The 23,222-nt window shown below is 39.9% G+C and overlaps 1 protein-coding gene across 1 annotated transcript in view; it reads right to left on the bottom strand.

Moving 5' to 3' along the window:
- ARFGEF3 (ARFGEF family member 3) overlaps positions 1 to 23,222 on the bottom strand; it is an 85,802-nt gene that overhangs the window by 28,977 nt on the left and 33,603 nt on the right. Inside the window, exons 5-13 of the mRNA XM_057407539.1 lie at positions 23,075 to 23,143; positions 18,558 to 18,680; positions 17,098 to 17,140; positions 16,010 to 16,088; positions 12,664 to 12,768; positions 9,620 to 9,944; positions 8,131 to 8,243; positions 6,541 to 7,451; positions 1,504 to 1,670 (exon numbers count right to left, since the gene is read on the bottom strand). Of these exons, the coding sequence (XP_057263522.1) occupies positions 1,504 to 1,670; positions 6,541 to 7,451; positions 8,131 to 8,243; positions 9,620 to 9,944; positions 12,664 to 12,768; positions 16,010 to 16,088; positions 17,098 to 17,140; positions 18,558 to 18,680; positions 23,075 to 23,143 (1,935 nt within the window). The remainder of the gene's footprint in view (positions 1 to 1,503; positions 1,671 to 6,540; positions 7,452 to 8,130; positions 8,244 to 9,619; positions 9,945 to 12,663; positions 12,769 to 16,009; positions 16,089 to 17,097; positions 17,141 to 18,557; positions 18,681 to 23,074; positions 23,144 to 23,222) is intronic.

The following is a 23,222-nucleotide window of genomic DNA, read 5'->3' on the forward strand; positions in this document are numbered from 1 at the left end:
CCTTCTGCACTGAACAATCATCACAGATGAACTGGGGTCCAACTAGATATCTGAACTATTTTCAAAGATAACTAGCTCATGCTCAGGTCTGTTGTGCACAGTGCTGCCCCTAGAGAAGGTTCTAAGTCACAGATTTGCTGTTGCAGCTGCTGAAGAACACAGCAGAACTAATGATATTAAACCCCACTTGTTCTTGAGAACTTCCAGAAAATAAATCCTCTTCAATTGGAAGTTCAGCAATAACAGAAAATTTTGACAGATTTTTTTTTTTCTCTTTTTTTTTGTTGTTCCATATACCAACATTTTTTTTTATTTTTAGGAGAACTCTGAAACAACTTCTCTTGGACAACTTAGTTAAAAAAACATAGATTCATGTTTTATAACTCCTGCAGCCCTGAAAACAATGTTTAGAAAGCCCAAGGAGCTGAGGAATACCAGGTGCCACAAAAATCATCAGGTCATATTAAAAAGTCTGATTATTTTTCACTCTAACTTCTCATGTGTTCATCCGTGTTGTCCTGGGTTCAGCAGTAGCAGTCATTTTTCTCCTTCTTAGTAGCCGGTGCAGTGCTGTGTTTTTGACTTTCAGCCTGGGAACAGCGCTGATAACACCGATGTTAGTTGCTGCTCAGTAATGTTTACTCTGACCAAAGACTTTGTGAGTCTCATGCTCTGCCAGGGAGGAGGGGAAGTCGGGAGGAAGCAGAGACAGGACACCTGACCCAAACTAACCAAAGGGGTATTCCATACCACAGCACGTCATGCCCAGTATATAAACTGAGGGCAGTTACCCAGAAGGGCTAGATCTCTGCTCAGGTTGGGCTGGGTATCAGTCGACAGGTGGTGAGCAGTTGTATTCTCTTCCCTTGTTATTTCCCTTATCATTATTATTACTGGTGGTGGCAGTAGTGATTTGTGTTATACCTTAGTTACTGGACTGCTCTTATCTCAACCTGTGCGAGTCGCATTCTCTTGCTTCTCCTCCCCATCCAGAAGCGGGGGGAGGAAGGGGAAGGGGGGGGAGTGAGTGAGTGGCTGCGTGGTTCTGAGTTACTGGATGGGCTTAAACCATGACACGTGTAAATACACGTAGAGTATTAAGCAACAAATTTGTCATTATGCTCAAAAGTAGTTGCCAGGTGAAAGTCTGCCCTGTGATAATGTGCACAAACAATGCTTGCTGTGTCACGTGATGCTAATGAAGATCTGAAGACAGAGTATCCATCAAAATGACTGTTACTTTAATGACAACCAGTTAAGCAGCACTCATTTTCCCATTTCCCTGCCCCCCCTCCCCCCCCAAATTATAGAGAAGCTGTGTAATTCAGATGCATGACAGTTATCATTCAGGATTCATAAGCAGCTTGGAGAACACTTCATTTGCAATTATTATTTCTCCATTTAACAAGATGCCTGAAGACTTTCTGTGTGGGCTGTTTTATGTGAAAAGAAGCAAAACAAATTTTGGGATTTTTAACAGTTTTTCGATATTCCCCAACTCACCAGCAACACAGGGGCTTGGGCAGGTTTCTTCCTGTAGTAATCAGAGTTGGCCAATTTTAGGTTGAGCAGCAGAGTGTAATGTGAGACCATGTAGAGGCTGTCTGCATTCATCAGAGTCTGGAAGCTGAAATTTAGGTTTCCCTCAAATCCTGGTGAGTGCATCATACCTAACAAAAACACCATGTGAGCTCTCACATTTTACACAGATTTTGCCTGGAAAAAAAGAAGATCAGAAACCAACCCTAGCATTTCAGCAGCAATAGATTGCTAGAACAATTAATGAATCATCAGTAGAAATTACTCTACTAAATGCACTAGAACAGGGGATAGAAAAATAAGTAGTCCACCTAGAACACAGTGCTGCAAAAGGCAAACTGAACACTCCAGTCACCGTCCAGCAAAGCAACATGCTAAATTTGAATACACAAGGAGCACCAGCATTTATTACGATGACTGCCAGGTACAAAGCAAAGGGCAAGCTGTATCTGCAATGCTAACTGGAAAGCTGAGGTGGGAACAAGCAGAGGAAAAGCCTGCAGTACTTAACTGAGCATACATTGCACCAAATGGTGCTAATGAGGGTGACAGCCCTTTCAACCCCCCAGTAAATCTGCCTTAGCTAAGTGAGTTGTTGTATGGAGACTGGAGTGCTCAGCACCTTGCAGAATCAGGCTGTAATCGTCATTCTCTCCATGGACTCTCCAGGTATGTGAATAAATATTTGGGGCCAAGCTGGCTGGAACTCATTACAACTCCAACCCCTGTTAGTTCATACAAGACCTGCTTTCTAGATAGCTGAGCACTTGCAGCTCTGTCAGACAATAAGCCACCTGTAAACACTCAGTATTCCTGAAAACACTATTTGTATGAAATGATAGCCTAGAACCATCCCCAGTGGTCCAATCCCTTCTTCCCAGGTAGGATGGACAGCAGGTATGTTTTGAGTTAGCTGTAGAAAAACATAAACCAAGAATGAGCAATACCTAATTGAATTTCCATGATCTGTAGTTTGAGCCATGAAAACACCTAGAAATATTAGACCCCCCCACATGACCCACAGTATTTCATGGGTTTCACATCAACTGTGAAACGCATTCATATAACATCAATTAAGGAAGATTAAGGAATAAGCTTTATCCTAGAGGAACATTTGAAATGAAACAACAACAAAAGAAAAAAAGCTTCCAAGGTTAGTTACGTGGTGAAGCAAAGCTGTGTCATTTGTCAGCTGCTGCAGTGGTTTACTGTGAATATATTCCTCCCACCATAGAGCTCATGTTTCGTCTTTAACAGAATACAACAAACCATTAACATAAAAAAAAAAAGGAAGTAAATAAAAATCCAAACACAGAAAAGAAGCAAATGTTTTTCTTGCCTCGTGAGGGTTTGAAAGCTCTGTGCTGCTGCCTTCTCGGACTTTCCACTGTCGTCACTTTGGGGGCGTGGATAAGGTGAGTAACTGTTTGAGGGTGGATTTAGAAAGAGAGTAACTGTTCCAGGGTGGGTCTAAACAATGAATAGCTGTTCAAGGAGCAACCTTTGTGGAAGAGGGGTGATAGGGCTGGCCACAAACCATACCCAGATGGGCTGGCATGTGCTTGGGATAGATTTCTTATGGTGAATGTTGACAGAGAAACTTTACCTAGCACCAAAACTGCAACTACGTGCTTGTAAGTAGCCTGTGAGTAGCTCCAGTGACTCCCTCACCACTGCAGGCAAAGATGCGTATTAATACTTTGTTGGATGGAGGATCATGATATTGATGTAGCTAGAATTGATTTGATGTTTCATCTCTCAAATACCTACCTTGAGGACTAGAATCTGCTAGAATAATAAAAACTTCAAGGCAGGGAGATATGTAAAACAAACAAACAAAAAAAAAAGCAGCCCACTTTATTTTGCATTAAAATATTTTAAAATGTGTGCAACCTCCTATCCAAGACTACAATTAAAAAGGAAGGTGTACAGCTGCACATAAAAGTGGCTACTGCATAGTCAGTATGTATTTGAGCACCCAAAAGCATTTGGGAAAAATACAGTGCCTAATTTCCTCTAACATATGGGACGATAAACAGCTACATTTAAGAGATGCTGAGATCTGAAAAGCAGATTAGATAATGTGTAAACTTGCAATGATGCTTACCGACATAAAAACCTTTCTGCTCAAAGCTATGGAATTGAAACTGAAAGGAGGTACTAAAAATGTTTGCTATGATTATTCACACAATGGTATACAGTTATGAATTAATTCTTTGACGCTGCAGTTCATGAGAATAGTTATGTCTGAATTAAGAGAATACTGATTATATTCTATATCAATTATAAAAGTCTGCCAGCTATAATAAACAATGAGGTTAGCGCACTGTCTTAACAGAGACAACAGTTCATTTAAATTGGCCAGGTAAAGGAGATCCTGAAAAAATGCAAACTTGATGCTTTGTGCAAGTCAAGATAATTTGAGACTTTTTAGAAAATACTGTATTTTTTGAGACAGACATCACACTCCAGTGACTAAGAATTTTTTTTGGCATTGGTTTTATCTAGCAACAAGAAGGAACTTTCTGAGGAAAGATGAAAACTGTAGATTAGCAAGGCTTTTAACCAAGTGACTTCCAAATCTTAATTTCACTACAGGTCTGCTTAGCTGACATTACTTTTTCCATGCTTATACTCCCATGCTAGTGCCTCAAACTCCTAGCTCCTTTCATCACCTTTCAATCCTGTAAAAACATAATCATATTAAAATACTATTTAAGGACCTAATTTGTAGGAAAGACTATTAAATTGTAGCTAATATATCCCCCCCCCCCCCGATTGTAAGCAAATTTGAAAAATTAAATAAAGCAAGTTAAATCAGGTCTCTCAGAAACACAAAAATACAGCTTCTGACTGCTCTCAGAACTGCACCTGTCTCTTTTCCCAACTCAGTCTCAACCAATACTCAAATTTCCTAACGTATTCTTCAGGAATTATAGATGAATAGATGTTGTACATAAAATGAATATGACCAGTTCCTCTAACTTCATTCTCTAATTTATGCCTTGAACTGTTGGTGATAATAAAGGAGTCCTGAAGGGCGGGCTCAAACGTTGCCTCTATCTGCAGATCAGACTGTTATCTCGAAACTCTCCAGGGGGAGCTCCTACCCCCAGACATGTGTTTCAAAGTCAGCAAGTCTCTCCCTACATGTCTTCAGTCTCAGGCTTCTCTCACCTACACAGAAACACAAGCCCTTACCTTTTGCTTAATATCTGAGGTACAAGTTAAAGGACTATTTCAGCTGGATTGAAACTCATTCCAGGTGTCCAGCTGAAACACGAACTACACAGATCTTGTGAGAGCATAAAATTACAACTCTAACAGCCACGGCTCTATTAAAACACCAGGACACCTCTTCCTAGCTATTTTAACACAGTAACTTGCTACTGTATTTTTCCATGATTCCTTATGGAGTGACGTCTTCTAGAGAATACTTCACCAAATCATACTGGAAACATTTTGAAGTACAGATTTAGCCACGGGGGTGGCTTTTTTAGGAAAGTGAACTGTCTTTCTCAAGTCTAAGCACAAGACTAGGTATCTTCTTGAGAGAGATGTTTAAACCAGAAATTATCCACTTAATGCAGAAATTGAGTTATATTCTTTCACCTTTCTTACTGTATTAGTCATAGTGAGTGACAACAACAGCCATGTTTAGTCTTAAAATCTAGAAGTCTGCTAGGTCTACCTATTCCAACGCTTTAAAACATTCCTTTAGAATGTTTTAGGATTTGACAAGGAAAAGAGAAAAGAAGCAGTATACTCATTCATAGATGAGGGAACAGGTGCACTAAAGTTTGCAGTAGAGTTCTGTTTTTTGTCATAACCTCAAGATTGATCTTTTTCAAGAAAAAGAAATCCCTTGTGCAGAAAGGATGCTTTTGAGTACCTCAATTAGGAATGTAATGAATATGAATGTCCTCTTTAAGATCTCTCCTTTCTGTGATATAAGATGGCCAGTGTTTCTTAAGAATGTTATCTACCATCTTCCTGATTTATGGATTATTTGGGCAGTATTTAGACAAGGTGTCAAGAATATTAGCTTATTCACTCAGCTTCATATCTAAATTATGCTGTATGATGATGGGAGGCATCTTTTCTTACTCTCTATGAATTTAATGTGTGTGAGAGAGCACAAATGAATGAAGCAATGATTAGGAGAGGAGCAACAGGAAAGGCAATTGTGGTGAATTAAGTTAAAGAAACAGAGAAATACATTCTAACAAACATTTCCACTTTGGCCACTGCCAGGAAAAATAAACCATTCTATATATATATATATATACACACACACAAACTTATGCATTTTATCAACAGGACAAATTAACCTTTGCATGGCATTTTTCTGTATGACTGACCAAATCAATATCCCAAAGGTTCTAACCCTGAAAGAATTGCAGGAATTTAATCTCTTAAAAGGTAAGATTTTTAATTACTTTTCACTTGATCTAGACTTTGAGAGCTTTGCGTTTCCTGTTATATTGAGTAGCAGTATTAAGAAAAACAAAAGAGTGAAGAAGAGAGTTGTTCCTCTTTTCTTATCCTTTCAAGAGCTTACTGTTGTGGAATTTTTATCACTTTCTTTGCAAGGCTGGCATTACTAATATCAATACAGTGATGTACTAAGCTACTTAAACCTCTTTCAAAATAGGTGACAGCCCAGCCTCTCTTTAATGGCATCATGTGCAAATCTTCTCAACAGATCTTTGCAAACCTGTAAAGAGGTATCTTAATACAGAAAATTCCATTTCTCTGTTGACTGGACATAATCCAGAGCCTGTTAAGAGTCAATGGACTGACCTCCCTTTGAATCAGTATCTGCATATTCCATTTGCTTTGCCCTAAATGAAGTGTGCTGCTGTGGAGAAACGTGCTTTGTGGTGCACAAACCTCCTTATTCTGGATATATTCTCTGAAGATAAAATCCTACACAAGAATCTGCATACAGTGCTGTCACAGTGTGCATGCTGGTTAGACAGTAAATATTTGCTTGCAAACCTGAGCAGAATGTTGAAGTAAAGCTCTGAAGTGCTCCATCCACCTCCTCTATGCTGGGAAGAGATAGAAGCCGAGGAAGAAGAGCTTCAAGTGACTGGATAAACAGCTGTGCACTGTGCTGGTCTGCTTCTTGGTTTTTCAGCAACTTCAGAGACAGAGCAGCAGTACGTAGGGACCTGTGTCCTGGACAATCCCGTGGTGTCTGCTCCTCATCAGCCAGGGAGCAATTGTCAGAACCTATGTCTGAGACATCTGACCTGCCCGAGTCCTTCTCTGCTGCCATGGAATACTGATCACATGAATCAAATTCAGTCCTAGAAAGGTCTTGGTCATCTACACTGAAGTTACTTTCACTGTATCTGGATCCATATGACCGGGTCTTGGAATCAACTGATAAGAAGTTAGTTATATCTGGATAGACTATGGTGTGGCTTCTCTGAACAACATCTGGCTGGTCAATGGTTTCTGATTCTGGTTCTCTATAATGAATCTCTCTGCCTTCACGTCCAGCTGGAGATGGCAGTGAGTTTTTTTGACTTCCTGGATTATCCTCTGGAGTTGTCTGTCCCATATCCCCTTCCAAAGTGGTCTGACCAGTGTCTGTGGTAACACTAATGCTAATATCAGGACTTTTCTCATTTGCTGATTCCCAGGCAGGATTTTCTGAGGACAGGATGCGCCTCTGCCACCTGAAGTCTGCATCATTGATCTCCATGGAGTCCCTGCTCGTCTCGGTCCCATCCTTCAGTTCTTCTAAGCGTCGAAGCAGGAGCTGGATCTGCTCTTCACTAAGACCCCTCCCTTGGCTCAGCTCATCTAATGCTCCAAGCAGGGCAAAGACACAGGACACTGAAGCATAACATGCTTCAATACCACCTTTGATGCACGCTTCTGTCATCCCATCCATGATACTACAATTAAACAGAGTTTATTTCAGTGATACAGCACATGTAATGAACACATCACTATCATCCAACACCATCCCTTCATAACCATAACCAGGGAAAAAAAGAAGCAAAATTATCTCTTGAGACACTCCTGAGAAGGACAACTAGCACTAAAATGAATTAAGTCTCCCAGGTGGGCACAGCCATTCTGTAAAGGGAGTGCCAACCAGGGAAACAGTTACCGTGCATTTTATCAGCATGCACAGCATGTTTTCCCTTGCAGACAAGCACTTACACTGAAAAAAAACCCTTCAACACCTAGCTGAAGCTATATTTAAATCTGTGTCCTGAAAATTATTTTACTACAAAATATGATCTAAAGATCAGAACTGAGAATCCTTCTTGCTCAACCTGACAATGTTTAAATTGTCCCTGCAAAGTTAGGGACCCAAACCCAAGAATTTCCAACTGTAAACGAACATCTCTGGATATTTTGCCAAACTCTAGAAGGCAGTTATCTACCTCTCTATCTTACAAACAGGCCCAGACTGCCAACAAACCCTTCTTCCATTTTCACAGCTTATTTAAACCAGGGAGATTACTCTGGCTCATATTTTGGCATGCTTCTGAAGATACAACTGTGTAAGTGTCCTGTGTGCATAGGTTTAAGAGAGAAGAGGCTAAAGGAGGAAACAAAGCATACAGCTTGAGAAGATCCAGATGGGACTTCCTTTTAGAAATTGACCTCTTCCTGGATTCTGACTCAGAAGAGCAGGGCCCTGCTAAATCACAAAGTTGCCGAGGACTGCCAAGTATCTGAAAAGAAAGAGAACAGAAGTTACTAGAGGATTATCTAAGCACTATTTAAATACAATAAATGAGTCATAGTTCTATCAAGCCCTGGGTCCCAAGGTAGCAGTACTGTAACTTCTCACAGCAAAGGAAAACAGCACACTGATGTTCTCCTTCTGAAGCTACCTTTCCCGTCTTTATAGACAGAAAAGCAGACAGAGAAGAGCAGAATATTCAACAAGAATCACACGTAGAATGTTCTCCAGTGCTTTACATTTTTGACTAAATACATTTCGATTGATAATGCACAAGGCAATTTTTATGCCTAAATATAAAGCAAGTATCTTGCATTGTATTATATACCAAAGGGAGCCTTTCCCTTCAGTCACTCAGTTACAAAATGATGGAATCCTGCAGTGATTCCTTCTGACTCAACCTGCTGGTTGGCATCCTGGTAATGCCCACCAGGAAATACAAGAAGGCTTTACCTACAAGCCCATATTAATGAGCAGAAAGAGACAACAGATATGTCCTTCAGGAAACAGCATTAGACTGAGCTTTTCCCAAAACTTCATTTTTCATCTTGCTATCATTTTAAAATTAGAGGATGACACGTGCCACCAGGGTGACTGACAGTTCAGGTAACAACCCAGTGGGTGGCTGTGTGGTGTTAGATCTTCAGACTCACACCGGCCTCGGTATGCACAAGCTAGAACTAAAATCATGTCATAGACCACTGTTCCTCCAAATTATGTAAGTTGCCTTGTGTTTCACACCATGAGAAGAAAGCTGCACATGCGAAATAGAAGCAGCCATGATTTCAGCTGCTGCTCAAAGAAGTCTCACAATGCTCCAGCTCTAGGGCTGTCAGAGGCAGTGGGCAGGAGGCCAGAAGAGGTCTTGACATTGCTGCTTAAGACACTGGCAGCTCCTTGTGGTTATTCTAATAAAGCTCAAGGAAACTGTATTTCAAAAACCTGGCATGTAATCAAAGCATATATTCACCTCAATCCCTGGAATACTACACTGTGAGGATGAATGTCTCCTTCTAGCGAGAGCAGAGAGTGGGGAAAGATGCCAACAAAGTTGAGAACTGGTTCACTATACTATATCTCACCCAAAAGAGCAGTCTAGACTCAATTATAAGATCTGCTCCATGCAGTACCACAACACGAACACTGACAGAGTTGCCATAGCAGCTTGCATTATGGAGACAAATATAGCTATCATGGCTTTGCATGTCAGAAGCGCTTTGATGTAACAGCTTTGTTTAGAAAAGGTGATTTCAACATCCCTAGTGCTAAGGTATGGAATAGACTGGTATGCACACATCAGCAACATTTACTATTAAATAAACATTTTGCTTTACATGTCTGGATTTGCACGTGTGATTATCCTACCTCTTTCATAATTTTGATGGCTTCTACTCGGTGCTGAGGTGGTGGGTAAAGCAATATCCGGTGATAGAGAGACTGCAGCACAGGCTTCATGGATTCCACTGACCCCACCAGTCGAACCAGTTCTGCTGCAATATAATATATGGTTCGTGCAACAGGCCCACTAAGGGCAGGTGCTGTGGAGGAACAACCTGAACCCCGTCCATGATCAGAGATCCCTGAGGAAGGAGAATCAGTCTCAAGGCAGATGCTGCTGTGGGCAGAGGTGATAGTTTTGTCATGGATAGGATTTCCCAGGATTACTACTAGGGCTGGACACAGTTGCTTCCTGAGAAAGAGAAAAGCAGCAGATGGTAACTGGAAAGAAATAATCTCATAGGAACAGATTGAAAATAGCCCATGGTTAAATGAGATCCACACTCTTGCTTTAATGATCAGTCAACAGCAGTGGTTAGATAGAATAACAAATTATGCCAGGCTTTTTTTCACCTCCTAAGCACCAGAATGCTAGTACATAAGGAAATATTTTTGGGTGCTTTATAAACATTGTACTGATTTTGCAAATTCATGGTGCTGCACAGCACTGTCATTTACAGGGTATCATGGCTACCTCTTTCCTTTCTGCAACCTATCACAAGGTAGAAATGCTAGTTTTCATTGCTAAGTGTTTCTTCTTCAGTCCACCTTGGGATCTTAAAAGAAACCCCAAACCAGTCTGTGTTAACTAGAAGGCGTGATTTTCCATCACTGAACTGAACATGCATGTATTTTAGTAAGCACCCTCTCTGTTTTGCTGGCTTTTGAGAACATAAAGACCTCTACAGTAACTCAAAGCACTGCAACTTCTCATCAGCCACTATACACTAAAAATACTGTCCTTCCTTCAACTGCCTTTCTGCATGAACACTCGAGTTTAGTGATTCCATACCAGGAAGGCCATGGAATGGTTGGAACAAGTCCAGAGGAGGGCCACGAGGATGATCAGGGGACTGGAGCACCTCCCGTATGAAGACAGGCTGAGAAAGTTGGGGCTGTTCAGCCTGAGGAAGAGAAGGCTGCGTGGAGACCTCATAGCAGCCTTCCAGTACTGAGGAGGGACTCTTCCTTAGGGACTGTAGTGGTAGGACAAGGGGTAACGGGTTAAAACTTAAACAGGGGAAATTTAGATTAGATAAAAAGCAGTAATTCTTTTCTGTTAGGGTGGTGAGGCACTGGAAGGGGTTGCCCAAGGAAGCTGTGAATGTTCCATCCCTCGTGGTGTCCAAAACCAGGTTGGACAGAGCCTTGGGTGGCATGGCTTAGTGTGAGGTGTCCCTGCCCATGGCAGGGGGGCTGGAACTAGATGATCTAAGGGTCCTTTCCAACCCTAACTGTTCTATGATTCTATGAAATGAGTTTACAATGAAAGAGAGAATTCTGCTTTTACATTAGGTGCTTCCAGGGGCCTCAGTACAGGGTCCCTGTGCAACACTGCCAAGTGTTATCAACCTGAAAACTTTCTAGTCCAGCAGCCACTGATTTTCCTGACAGCAAGGGAAGTTACAGGTGCCTCTACATGTTGCATACTTAAAAGAGAGCCCAAGTCAAATACTTTCATTTCAAAAATTACAGGATAAAAGGAAAGGAAACACAACTGCCATTAACTGTCACATATATCTTTACTTAACACAATCACCTGCCAAGGTTGCAGAATGGCCATGGACTACAAGGAACTGCAGATTAGTTACATTCTTGCTTTATTACTATTACTTAATTATCTATATGCTATCAAAAAAGCACTACTGCAAACAAAAAGAGGGACAAGTATTATTTCAGGTGCTTTGAGGTGATGGTATCAAACAATCAAACAAGAGGTAGATATGAACACTAAAGATGTGAGGCCTTTCTGATGAAGGGTATTGAAAAAAGAATTTATTGATAAAGTGGAAATACTAGGAAGACCATTTTGCCTCAGCCCTTACATGATGCAGGTTATAAACATTTCTGGTCACCAGCACACCATCTAGCATTAATTTTGCTTATCTTATAGAATCATAGAATAGTTAGGGTTGGAATGGACTTTAAGATCATCAAGTTCCAACCCCCCTGCCATGGACAGGGACACCTCACACTAAACCATATCACCCAAGGCTTTGTCCAACCTGGCCTTGAACACCACCAGGGATGGAGCATTCACAACCTCCCTGGGCAACCCATTCCAGTGCCTCACCACCCTAACAGGAAAAAATTTCCTCCTTATATCCAATCTAAACTTCCCCTGTTTAAGTTTGAACCCATTACCCCTTGTCCTGTCACTACAGTCCCTGATGAAGAGTCCCTCCCCAGCATCCCTATAGGCCCCCTTCAGATACTGGAAGGCTGCTATGAGGTCTCCACGCAGCCTTCTCTTCTCCAGGCTGAACAGTCCCAGCTTCCTCAGCCTGTCTTCACATGGGAGGTGCTCCAGTCCCCTGATCATCCTCGTGGCCTTTCTCTGGACTTGTTCCAACAGTTCCATGTCCTTTTTATGTTGAGGACACCAGAACTGTGCACAATACTCCAGGTGAGGTCTCACAAGAGCAGAGTAGAGGGGCAGGATCACCTCCTTCGACCTGCTGGTCACGCTCCTTTTGATGCAGCCCAGGATATGGTTGACTTTCTGGGCTGCAAGTGCCACTGCTGGCTCATGTTCATTTTCTCATCAACCAGCACCCCCAAGTCCTGCATCGGACTAGTAAGAATCCCTACAGCACCCTTCTACAGTAAACAGGATACATGTGTGTTTAATGCCACACACAAATCCAAACAATTACAGAAAGCATAGGAGGTTTTCTGTTTTGGCTAAATACATTAGACTTCATTACAGTGATAATTCATACAGGGATTTAATGTGCTAGCTGAGCATGAGGTTCTAACCAGTCTTATATGAAGCACAGGACAAACTGATAGTTGATTAATAGCAAGGTCTGCTCACATCTGGAGATTTATTACAAGTTTGTATGGCTGGGGGAGAAGGCCCTTTTATACTTACCAGCCGAGTACTTGCATTAGTCTTCAGATGTACTCACCATATTAGATCAGTGAATCCTTTGTGCTGGTGCATGCTGGGAGAGGAGCTGTTTAACATGGAGAGGATGCACTCCAAGTAAAGGAGCTGAAGCTGACGATTGTCACTGGCAAAGAGAAAAGATGCCATTCATGTCACATTTAAGCACAGATTATTTAATTTTCTAAAATAACTACATTAGTTCACTTGAAAATTATACCACAATCTACAGTAGTGATTTAATATGCTTCTTTCCTATAGATTTACAATGGTATGATTACCTTTATCATCCTATTTATGTTGTACTGACCACATGCATCGGTCCGCTACTTAACAAAAGTAAAATCTATGTGAAAAGAAAGGAAGAAGAAAACAAAAATAATTATTCAAATTCAACCTAAAAACTTGAGGTGAAAGGAACCCTTAAACAGAGGAAAAGGAGACAACTGGAAGATTTTGGACTATTGGGTAGTTTCTTCAGGCAATCTGAAGGGCATTTAGGCTGCTGTCTTCTGGTTATTTTTTCTCTTTGTGACAGCCACATAGTCAAAAGTCAGGGTCTACAGGCAGAAAGTCACATGATGACAAGGTTATTTTTCAGGGCCTTGCCAGTTACTCTGTCAAAACCATCTACACAAAGTCAGCTTCATGAGAAAGACACAAAAGATCCTGTGGACACCTGGAATTGCCACGTTTGTACATACAATATGCTTGTACCTACTCTTAGAATTAGCTGAGGGATTCAGGAGACAAGCAAGGCTGACATCTTCCTTATGAAAGGACTCCCCCATGCCTATTGCACTCACATACTGGTTTTCACTCCTAAAAATACTAGGAGTTAAAATCACTGTTTTTTTGGTCTGAGATGAGAGTTAGAGGAATGTATTTTCTGATGTATTGATGGTAGGTGAAGGAAGCTGTAAAGAATGGATTTATCTTAACTGAAATTAAGGAATGATAAATGTCTGCTCTTCAGTCACTGCCTGAATTCCTTTTGTTCACGTAGCCAAACATCCACCCAAGCAGAACAGTACCTGTTCCACATGTCATGCAGAAAACAGTGAATCCCGAGGCTTGAAGTTAGATTTCTAACTCTACACTATACAGGGTTTAAAACTGCTGGCTGGTTATATATTTTAGAGATTACTGCCTTTTCCTCACAACATTCACACCTATTTGGAAAGATGCACACACTCCATGTACAATTGCCTTTTTTCCTCATAGCTTCTATTGCAATGCGTCTTCATGCAGATCATCAACATATTGCTGCTGATACTTGCATGGGCATGCACAGGGTATTGCTGTACTCTTGACTGCACTGATGCCTCTTACTGCCAAATTGTTTTCCTGCATATAAGAAATGAACAGTGGACTCCTGCATACCTCAGCATAGCTGGTGTGTTCATATCACTGCTGCCACAAAGTCCAGAGTCATTAAAGTCACCAGTGATCTCAAGAAAAAAAAATCACCTCCCTGAACTCTTCCTCATCACTCACAGCTGTGCCTCCCTCAAAACCAGATTCTAATAGGCTTTAAATTTAGAAGGAGGACTTAAAGTAATCTTTAGACTAAGAAATTAGAACAGGCAGTATAGCATACTAAACCCTCTCTTCAGTGATCTGGAGGTTCGGAAGTTAAGGTGCTGGCAACAAAATGTTTTGAAGGAGATGCCAAAACTGGCCTTAAAAGAAATAAAGGCTTTTCATTCATGGAGTTAGTTCTTTAATAAGCCATCCTAATTGGATTTATTTTCCTCAGATTGTCAGAATTCTTTACTATGCTTTGCTCATAATTAGAGATCCTAACAGTCTAGGTACATATTTACAAGCATGCGGTAAATCATGGCTCAGCGAGTACTTTTAAAGTACAATGCAGAATTCAGAGGACTTATCTACAGCGTGCCGCAGTCTGTTCTAATTCAGTACAGTTTTATGAGGAACTGGGATTGCAAATAACTTTTAAAAGACTTAGAGTGACAGGTAGTTTTGATATTTCATAATCAGCAATTCAAAGTCATCATTTGGTGGACAATACCTATCAGATGATAGTTGTATATAGCATCACACATGGGCAATATTTGATACAAAGAACTAATCTTTCAGCTGGTTTGGCCACTTGCTATTGTTAGTACACACTTTTGAAGATTTCTTATTGTCCTATAATTAGGCATACAACTAAAAAAAAATTAAATGTTCCTTCAGGAGATTCAGAAACATGCTTTTGTTTTCCCAAATGCTGACACTGATTAAATAATGCTAAGTAAGGCACTCTTCCCTTTCAAATCTTCTTGTAATTAGAGACGCTCATGGAGGAAAGTCTATAGAACTGCACACAAAGATGTCTGCTGTCTTTGGCTCTGGTAGCTCCTAAGCCATACGGTTCCTCAAAATGGTAGAATATATAAAAGGAAGTACTGATACATGCTTGTTTTGTGTATCTCCCATTTCCCTGAATTCATCACAGGCAATTTTCAGAGACATGCAAGCCAACCAGAGAGACAACATTATGGTATGTTTCAAAAAAATAGTTTCAGATCATTTTTTTTGCTAACACTCGGGTGATTTGCAGCTGGCAGTGGTAGCAAGTTAAATTGTATTTTAGTGATATAATAACAACGTTGTCAGGTGAGAACTTGTTTTTCCCTTAAAACTTTCAAATTATTTTTAGCTTGTTATATTTCTTTTTTTTTTTTAGTAACTGCTGTATAATGTTTGCATTGCCTTTAGTAGGGTTTTCACCTCTAACACTTGCGGCTTTTTTATCTTATTTCTTAATACACCATTACTCAAGCTATGCTAGAATGCCACAGAAAGTAATTTTTAACTCATAAGTATTTACTTCTACAGTACTAGCCGACAAGAGACTCAGTGTAACGCCCTATTACTGCCCACAATAACCTCATTTTAAAAGTTAGGCTCATGCATTTCCAAGTAGGTAGAGTATATGATATTTCTAAATTTAAGGAACCCTTTGGTAATGCGAATTATTTCAATTGGATGAATGCCACCTTTCTAAGGAGGACATATTAATTCATTCTGCATATTATTTCTCTTAGGGTTTTCCATGTCTCTTGTGATTGTTCTCTCTACAACGGTTGCTTTCAAGGCAGAAAAGAAATGGAAGTTACATATGGATTAGATTTACTGGAAGGCCTCTAAAGCTGAATAGTGTATAAAGAAGGCAAATTATCTTCTCATCTCAAATGAGGGTTAAATTAATGCATGTTGAACAATACTTCCTTTAATAAACTCTTCATTTAAGCACAGTTTTGCTCCTAATTCCAGAACTACAACAGTACAAGCACAGGTATCAGTGAAACTCCCAATCTCCAGGTAATAAATTCAAATTATAAACTGAAATAACTCACTTTATGACAGCCTGGAGCTTCTCACAAAGCACAGTGAGGACAGATACAACATCATCACAAAGAGACTCAGCTGAAGTACCTCCAAAAAGACAAAGATCAGAAGCATTACATATGTGCAGCTGGATTACAACCTCAATTTACTGCATGGATTTTCTGAGCTGGTTAGAGCTTCTAAACAATGAACAGGGCTGCCAAAATTCATACAGAAGATGCAGGAGGAAAAAGTCCTAGATTGGAAAGCGATCTCCACACAATGAAAAAGCAGTAGTACTAAATCCACAGAGCATTGATTGCTTACATGCATTTACAGGAGGTTAGCTGAAATCTAATTCAGATAATACAATAAGGACACAAACAAATAATAAAAAAAGGGCTGGCTGCAGTACTTCTACATGGCAGGTAAAATTTCTGTATCTCTCCCTGCAGTTTGCCTCTGCTACACAACTTTTCATGTATGAGCAGGTTCTGATCTTAAAAGAGGATGCTTATACACCTCAATGATTTTAGCCTCCATTCACACAAGTTCTCCTACAGAAATCCAGTGAGAAGGTCAAAAGCAGGCATTATTTTTACCTATCAGGGAAGAGGCTGGAAGTTAAGACAGAATGGGAGCAGAAGAAAATTCTCTTGTAAAATAATCATTTGACAAGCATGAACAGACCTTCACTAGTGATGTGCTTGCAAAAGTCACCATTATATAAACTGCATCTCTGGCCTGAGATATGATAACACAATCATTTCCAGATTCCACATCCAACTCCATGAATCTGTTTCAATTTAGGAAGTAAAGACACTTACTAAAACTTTCCCTCAAACTCCTTAAATACAGAAGTTAGAAACTTGAAACAATCATTTATTACTGTCAAGCGTGATGCTGTTACCATGCTCCAAATGAAGACATGCGTGAAAGTTTCAGGAGCTAACACGGCTGTCTCAGTTCTTACTGGCAGCAGAGTGCATAAAGCTATGGAGAAAGTAAGATATCCTGAAGATGCAATTCCTGCAACATCAGGAACTGTGCTGATGAATGAAAGCAAAGAATAAAACAGCTGGATTGGAAAGAATCACTAAAAAAGTGTTACAAATACCTTGACTCTTGAATTTCTGCGAGGTGTCATGGTTTTCAATTGTCTGTTGAGGAAAGAAAGGTGGTGTAATTGGTGCAAGTGGGACAAAAATACTGCAGAAGTAATACTTCAACAGCAGAGCTTTCTTAACAAATCCATGCCTTCTGTCTGGTTTGGGGCTTTTTGTTTGTTAGAGGGTTGTGGTTTTTTTTAGGTGAAGTTTTTGCAAAACATTTTCAAAAATTCCATAAGATCTGTTTTAACAGTATTTTAGATTTAAGGAACTCTCATCTCCTTGGGCTGAAGTAAGATTTGTAAGTACTTAAGGGATTTCCTACACCTAAACCAACTCAGTAATAACTAGGCATGTAAATTGCATTTTAAATGAGAAGCAAACATAATCTAGATTTCACAGAGTACTTAGAAACCAAAATCAATTGAGTGTTAGAAGGTTTATCACATTGCCATCATTAATGTTACAGTGCCAACACAATTAATGGCAGTCAGGAAATGGAAATGACCTCTTGCATCATTCAGTTCAGCTGCACTATAGGATTTTCCTATCACTGCACAAAGAGATCAAGCCAAATCCTTCTCTCAAGCATCAACAACAAAATGCCAGGAACTAAATGCAGCTCTCATATACTTTCACCTACTGCTCCACTGAGAGCAGAACTAACAAAATCCCACTTTCAGACCCAAACTACTGGGGGTGTTTCCTTTTTGGGTTTTTTGTTTTTTTTTTGGGAGGGGGTGTGTGTGTGTGTGTAAATGTTTTGGCTAGTAAAATGAGCCTACTTAACACAGCCAGAAGAGAAATTTAAGTAAACCAATTAATTCTGTTTTGCAGTTGCTCATGAGGGAAAGTAACCTAGTCTACTAATCCAAACCAGAAGTGATCATCTTAACCCAATACAGATGTAAGGAAAGTAATCAAACAACTAAAAAAACCCAGCAATCTGTACAACTATAGTGCTTAAAATTTCCTAAGAAATAGAAACTGACTTTAAAAAATACTATGTTATTGATAATATGATAATATACAAACAAGCATAAACGGATGAAAGAAGTCACTTTCCTTAATTGAGAATTTATTTTGTTTAGGCAAATTGTCATGCAAAAACTTTTGGCAAAAGAATTTCAACAAACCATTGGAAAACAAGCAAACAAAATAAAAGAATATAAAAGGAAAGGGTGAAGGCAGTCTGATATCGGAACAAAGCCTTTTTTGTTTAATGGAAGTGGGCAAAAATAAAAATATCTGCCAAGCAGAGCTGACAATGTGAGAGGTGCCTTTCCAATAGACTGCTCTGAGGCAGGCACAGAGTCAGAGCTCCAAAAAGCTTTTAAACAGGGTTAATGTGGAAATGTCAAATAAAAGCCATAAGGCACAACAAGCCAGTACAATACACTGAACTCAGAAAAACAAAACGACATGCAGCCATGGATATGGAACCATTTGTTGATGCCAGAAGGCTCACCATGTTTTCTTGCTTTTGTCGTAACTGTAAAGTCAAGTCACTCAACATTTGGCTGAGGGTTGCCCGCACAGCAGTGTTAATGCTCCGCTGGTGACAGCTAGATACATATGTCTCAATACAAACCTGATGAGGAAACAAGATAGCAGTACATATATATGAACTGTAACTTACCAGGAACACATTCTAGGATACCAAGGTCTCTCTCATGCAGATAGTCAGCCTTCCTTACTATTTCATATTGCCTTATTAGCACATCAGAAGTTTTCAGCAATATGGAAAACTAAGTAGCATCTAGAAGCAGCAATGGTAGGGCAAAAATGGCAATGACTAGGGTTCTGTCCAACCCATGTGATTATTACATGCTGCAGCACATTGGAAAGCTTTTGAAGGCCTTTCCTAATACAGAAAATACAACAGTGCTTTACCATACATAACACAAATGATTGCCTTTTAATAACTGGCAATCAAGCTGAGGGCTCCTCAGCTCAGGGATCCCATGGAAGCCAAGGTAGCAATGGAATCATGGATCATCCAGTTCCTATCTCCATGCTCAGCTGTTCGACATTGTGCTGTGACCAGAGTTGTGCTAGAGTTTTGCCCCAGCTGATATTATACAAATAGTTGCCAAAACATAACACAGGTAGGACCTTGGGGACAGAACACTGCCAACTGTAGTTCCTGTCCTTGATTAGATTTTTTCTGTGGGAAGTGTTGGTCTCTATAAGAGCTGCTGTAACTGTAGTAACCACTGTAACTACTGCACAGTAACTACTCAGTGGATAAATCTTAATGGAGCTGAGAAGATTTGTGACAGAACTGTACAGTACAATCTCCTAAGACTGTGAACCAAACATGCAGCTTTGGTCCTGTGGCCTATACTGAGCTTTATCATTAACAATTACCAGGATGAAAAAAATGTAAATGACTGCTCACATACTTTTCAGTCTATTTTAATTCTGCCATTGTTTGGATATACAGCTAGTGAGAAGAACCATTAATATAGATAAAACTAGCTGTGAAAAATATATTTGAAAATATATATAGTATAAATTATATACGTGATGAGTAGACATAAATGCATCTGTTGTAAGTTTTTGAATTAGAAGGATATTATATGACATAAAGCTATTTTTATAGTTCCGTAATGAGGATGAGATTTTAAGAGGGAAAAATTAAAGTGATCTGATTACGTAGGCTACTCAGCATTGACATAGGCACATGGACAAAGACTCTCAATTGTTTCTAACTCCTACTAAACTGAAATCAAGCTATTCCATTGAGTAAGACAGAAAGGCTGTGGACTTGAGGCTACGAAGCTTAACATGCTGCTGGCACACTTCTGCATTTGTTAGAGTGGAAAACAATATAGCTATGTTCCTAAAACTCTTTTGACCTCCACACTTTGAGGTACCTTACATTCAGCATTTCAAAGAAGCCACAAGGACAAGAAAACATGACTGAGTTTCTTGGATACAAACTGTATCTTAAGTGAGTGTTTCAAGACATTGCATGTGGAAGCTATTTAATTATGGCTCTTATTTTCCCTTACTTCCCAACTACACTGAGAGATAGCATTCCAGAGCTTTTCAAGTGTGTGTACATCACTTGTTAGAAACACTATACAGATGACAAACTGAGACTGATTATCTCCTTTGACAATACATTAGAACTAGGTCTCAGTTGTAAGCAATTGCAGGATATAAGGGACCAAACTGAAAGCATCTCATTCTTGTTGCTCTTTTTCAAGACTCCAAGATCCCCCCAAATAAATAAGTGGGTTTATTTAGCTTGAGATCAATCAGTCAGTGATGAAGATGGCCTTCTAAGTTAAAAGAAGGCCTGGACCAACTCTGCCCATCATTCAGCTATCACTTGAACTCCAGTGGACAAAAAACCCTAAAGCCTGTTAACCATGCACAGCCCTCCACAGAGGCCAAACCATTCCAGTGCTGCTGAGGTCATTCTCTTGAGCTGTAGGTCTTTTTCTAGTGTACCTGAATTAATTGATGAAATAGCATTCTTAAAGTTAGGCTGACTTTCTGGAGGGAGCATGGTTGATATCTCCTTCTCTCCCCTCCCCATGCCAGCTAATGAGCAACTGTACTGTCCACTTGAGGTCCAATCTTACAGAAGGCCTGTGTTCTAAAATGGCTGGGCAAGGTACCTTTTGAAAAGCCATTGATGAAGAAGCACCAGTAAAAATGCGAAAGCTCAGGGCCCCAAGGAGGTGTGCAATGGACATTTTGATAATTTCATGCATTCGGGGACTTCCAGCTCTATGGCATGCAAAACACAACTAAGAGCAAAACAAGAGGGTTAGCCAACAAAACAGAACAGCGTCAAACAAAACAAACCCCCAAAAGCTAAATGGGACTAACAAATACACACATAATACCAAGTACAAACTAAATTTTCTTGCAGGGGTGAAGGCAAGCATGGGAAGGTGCGTGGAGCAAGATTTAGTCAGTTTTCAATTCTATTAGTACTTAAGCCACAAAAAATAGTACTCTTCATGGTAGGTGCTTCCTCAATTTGAAGCTGATAATATTCAGAAAGATTTGGGGTGCAATTATTTTGTACACATTAATTGAGAACTATCCCATAGTGCAAAAAGTCCAGACTGTAGCCTTGTTTGTCAGAGAGTCCTCAGAATGTTCTACCAGTAATGCAGGTAGCACTTTCTAATTCTGCAGCAGCTCCACTTTGTTACAGAGGGCAGGCCAGGAAAACTAAGGGACTGAGTTGGAAAGAAATGTCAAATAGCAGGGGCACTGAAGCAGAAAGCTCCTCTCTGCCACCTTGCTCTTAGAGTAAGTCAGAGGCGAAGCAAATGCAGAACTCAGAAATATTTTTTTTTTTTGTTCCTTACTGCTTATACATTGCAGAATTCAGATACAAAGGCATATTTACAGAGAGAACAGAAAATCTGATTTCTGATACAGAGCTTGATACATTTCTGATACAGACCACAGAGAACATGACTGACTGACTGACTGACCATTTTCCTAGTCTTAGGCAGTGCTCTTAAAAAGTGAAATCTGAAGGGGTTAGAGCCATTAAATATTTTTCCCAGCCACTATTTTATCTAAGCTAGAGCTCTGTACCTTGAGCAAAGTGATGCACTAAGCTGAATTCATCAGCTTTTGCCTTTCCCATTAGAAAGTCTGCTGAGAAAAACTGCAGGGAAAACTATCTATCTTCTTCAGTTTGAGACACTGACATAAAAGGGTTTAGTAAAGCTTAGAAAGTTGTGGCTTGCTCTAAATGCAAATTCAGTTCATCCTTGCTGCAGCATCTACAGGCAGGGCTTACAAAGACTTCCAAAAATATCCATACCTTATGGTTTCACATAGCACAAGAGAAACCAAAGCTGTTCAGGACACCTGGAATGATTACTACTCTTTTTATCTTGTATACTTTACATACACAAACTGTTTATGTTGTATCCCTGCCTTTTAAAGCCCATTTGTTACAAACTGGCAGCTGTTTTCTTTGGTTCCCTGTTATTCCTATAGCCCCCATCCTCAGCTTCCAGTAAGACAAAGCAAAGTCAATTTTAGTCCTAAACTTGGAAAATACTGTAACTTCCCCATAAAGTGAGCTATTTTCACATGGGATTTTTTTTTTTGTTTGTTTGGTTGTGTTTTTTTTTTTTTAAATTAAAAAACACCCCAACCAAAATACCAAAACCTGAAACAGGTCTCTAAATGTCTACATACATTTGGAGTGTAGGACATGTATACAACTTTTACATTACTCCATGGACATTAGCTCTCCCCATACCACATTAACAATATAATGTTATAATACATTCTGCACTGCGCTGTGCAGAAAGATTTAGTGTTCCTGTGCATCTTATCTAACCTGAACAAACAGTTCCGTGGCTTGCTACACACTGTACTAAAAACATCAGCCGTCTACAAAGACCTGCAGGTATGCTTTCCTACAGCCAAAGCTCCTTTGAAATTTAAGTCAGACTAAAATTCACTGGACTAAAGGAAGAAGAGTGACTAATGGCACTAGAACAACACCACGTATCTAGAGGTGTAATAAATCTTTTACTTGGATGTATTAGTAAAAAGACACAAGGCTGACAAGACACATTGTGGCACTTGTGTTAATACGGCACATTATGATGCACACACCTCTCTTGAGGAAGCTTCATTAGTTTTATACTTGCAGCAGCAAGTATAAACCAGAACAGTGCTGTTTTATAAAGAACTTGAGGAAATTTTCTTCTTGTAAAAAGCAAAGTAAATACGAGAGTTAGTAAACGCACAACACTGCAATATACAATTGTCAGTCAGTTTCCAAAAGTGCCTTCCCATGCAAGCCCATCAACCCTGCCCGACTTGCAATTATTTCTTCTAACTAGGCATAAGGTAGCACCAGTCCTTAAGATAGTAACTGTGATTTGGACTAGTTCAGTTTCAGAGTATGTATGATTGACACACTCTAGATAGCAGGGGAACATTAAGAGATGTTAAGACAAGCAATGGTACAACAGAGGCACTTACCTCAGCAATTTTCAACACTGAACTCCCATTCAGCTCAAATGTGGAGGTGTATGTTATACAGAGCAAGACCTTGAATCAAAAGAAAAGGAGTAAGGAAAAAAATTAAGTTTTATCTGTTACCGCCTCCCTTCCCTACCCATGTTCTTTT

The sequence above is a fragment of the Pezoporus wallicus genome, unplaced genomic scaffold (genome assembly GCF_028554395.1).
Source record: "Pezoporus wallicus isolate ANWC-B61680 ecotype Strahan unplaced genomic scaffold, APGP_CSIRO_Pwel_v1 contig_3817, whole genome shotgun sequence".
NCBI classification, from domain to species: domain Eukaryota; kingdom Metazoa; phylum Chordata; class Aves; order Psittaciformes; family Psittacidae; genus Pezoporus; species Pezoporus wallicus.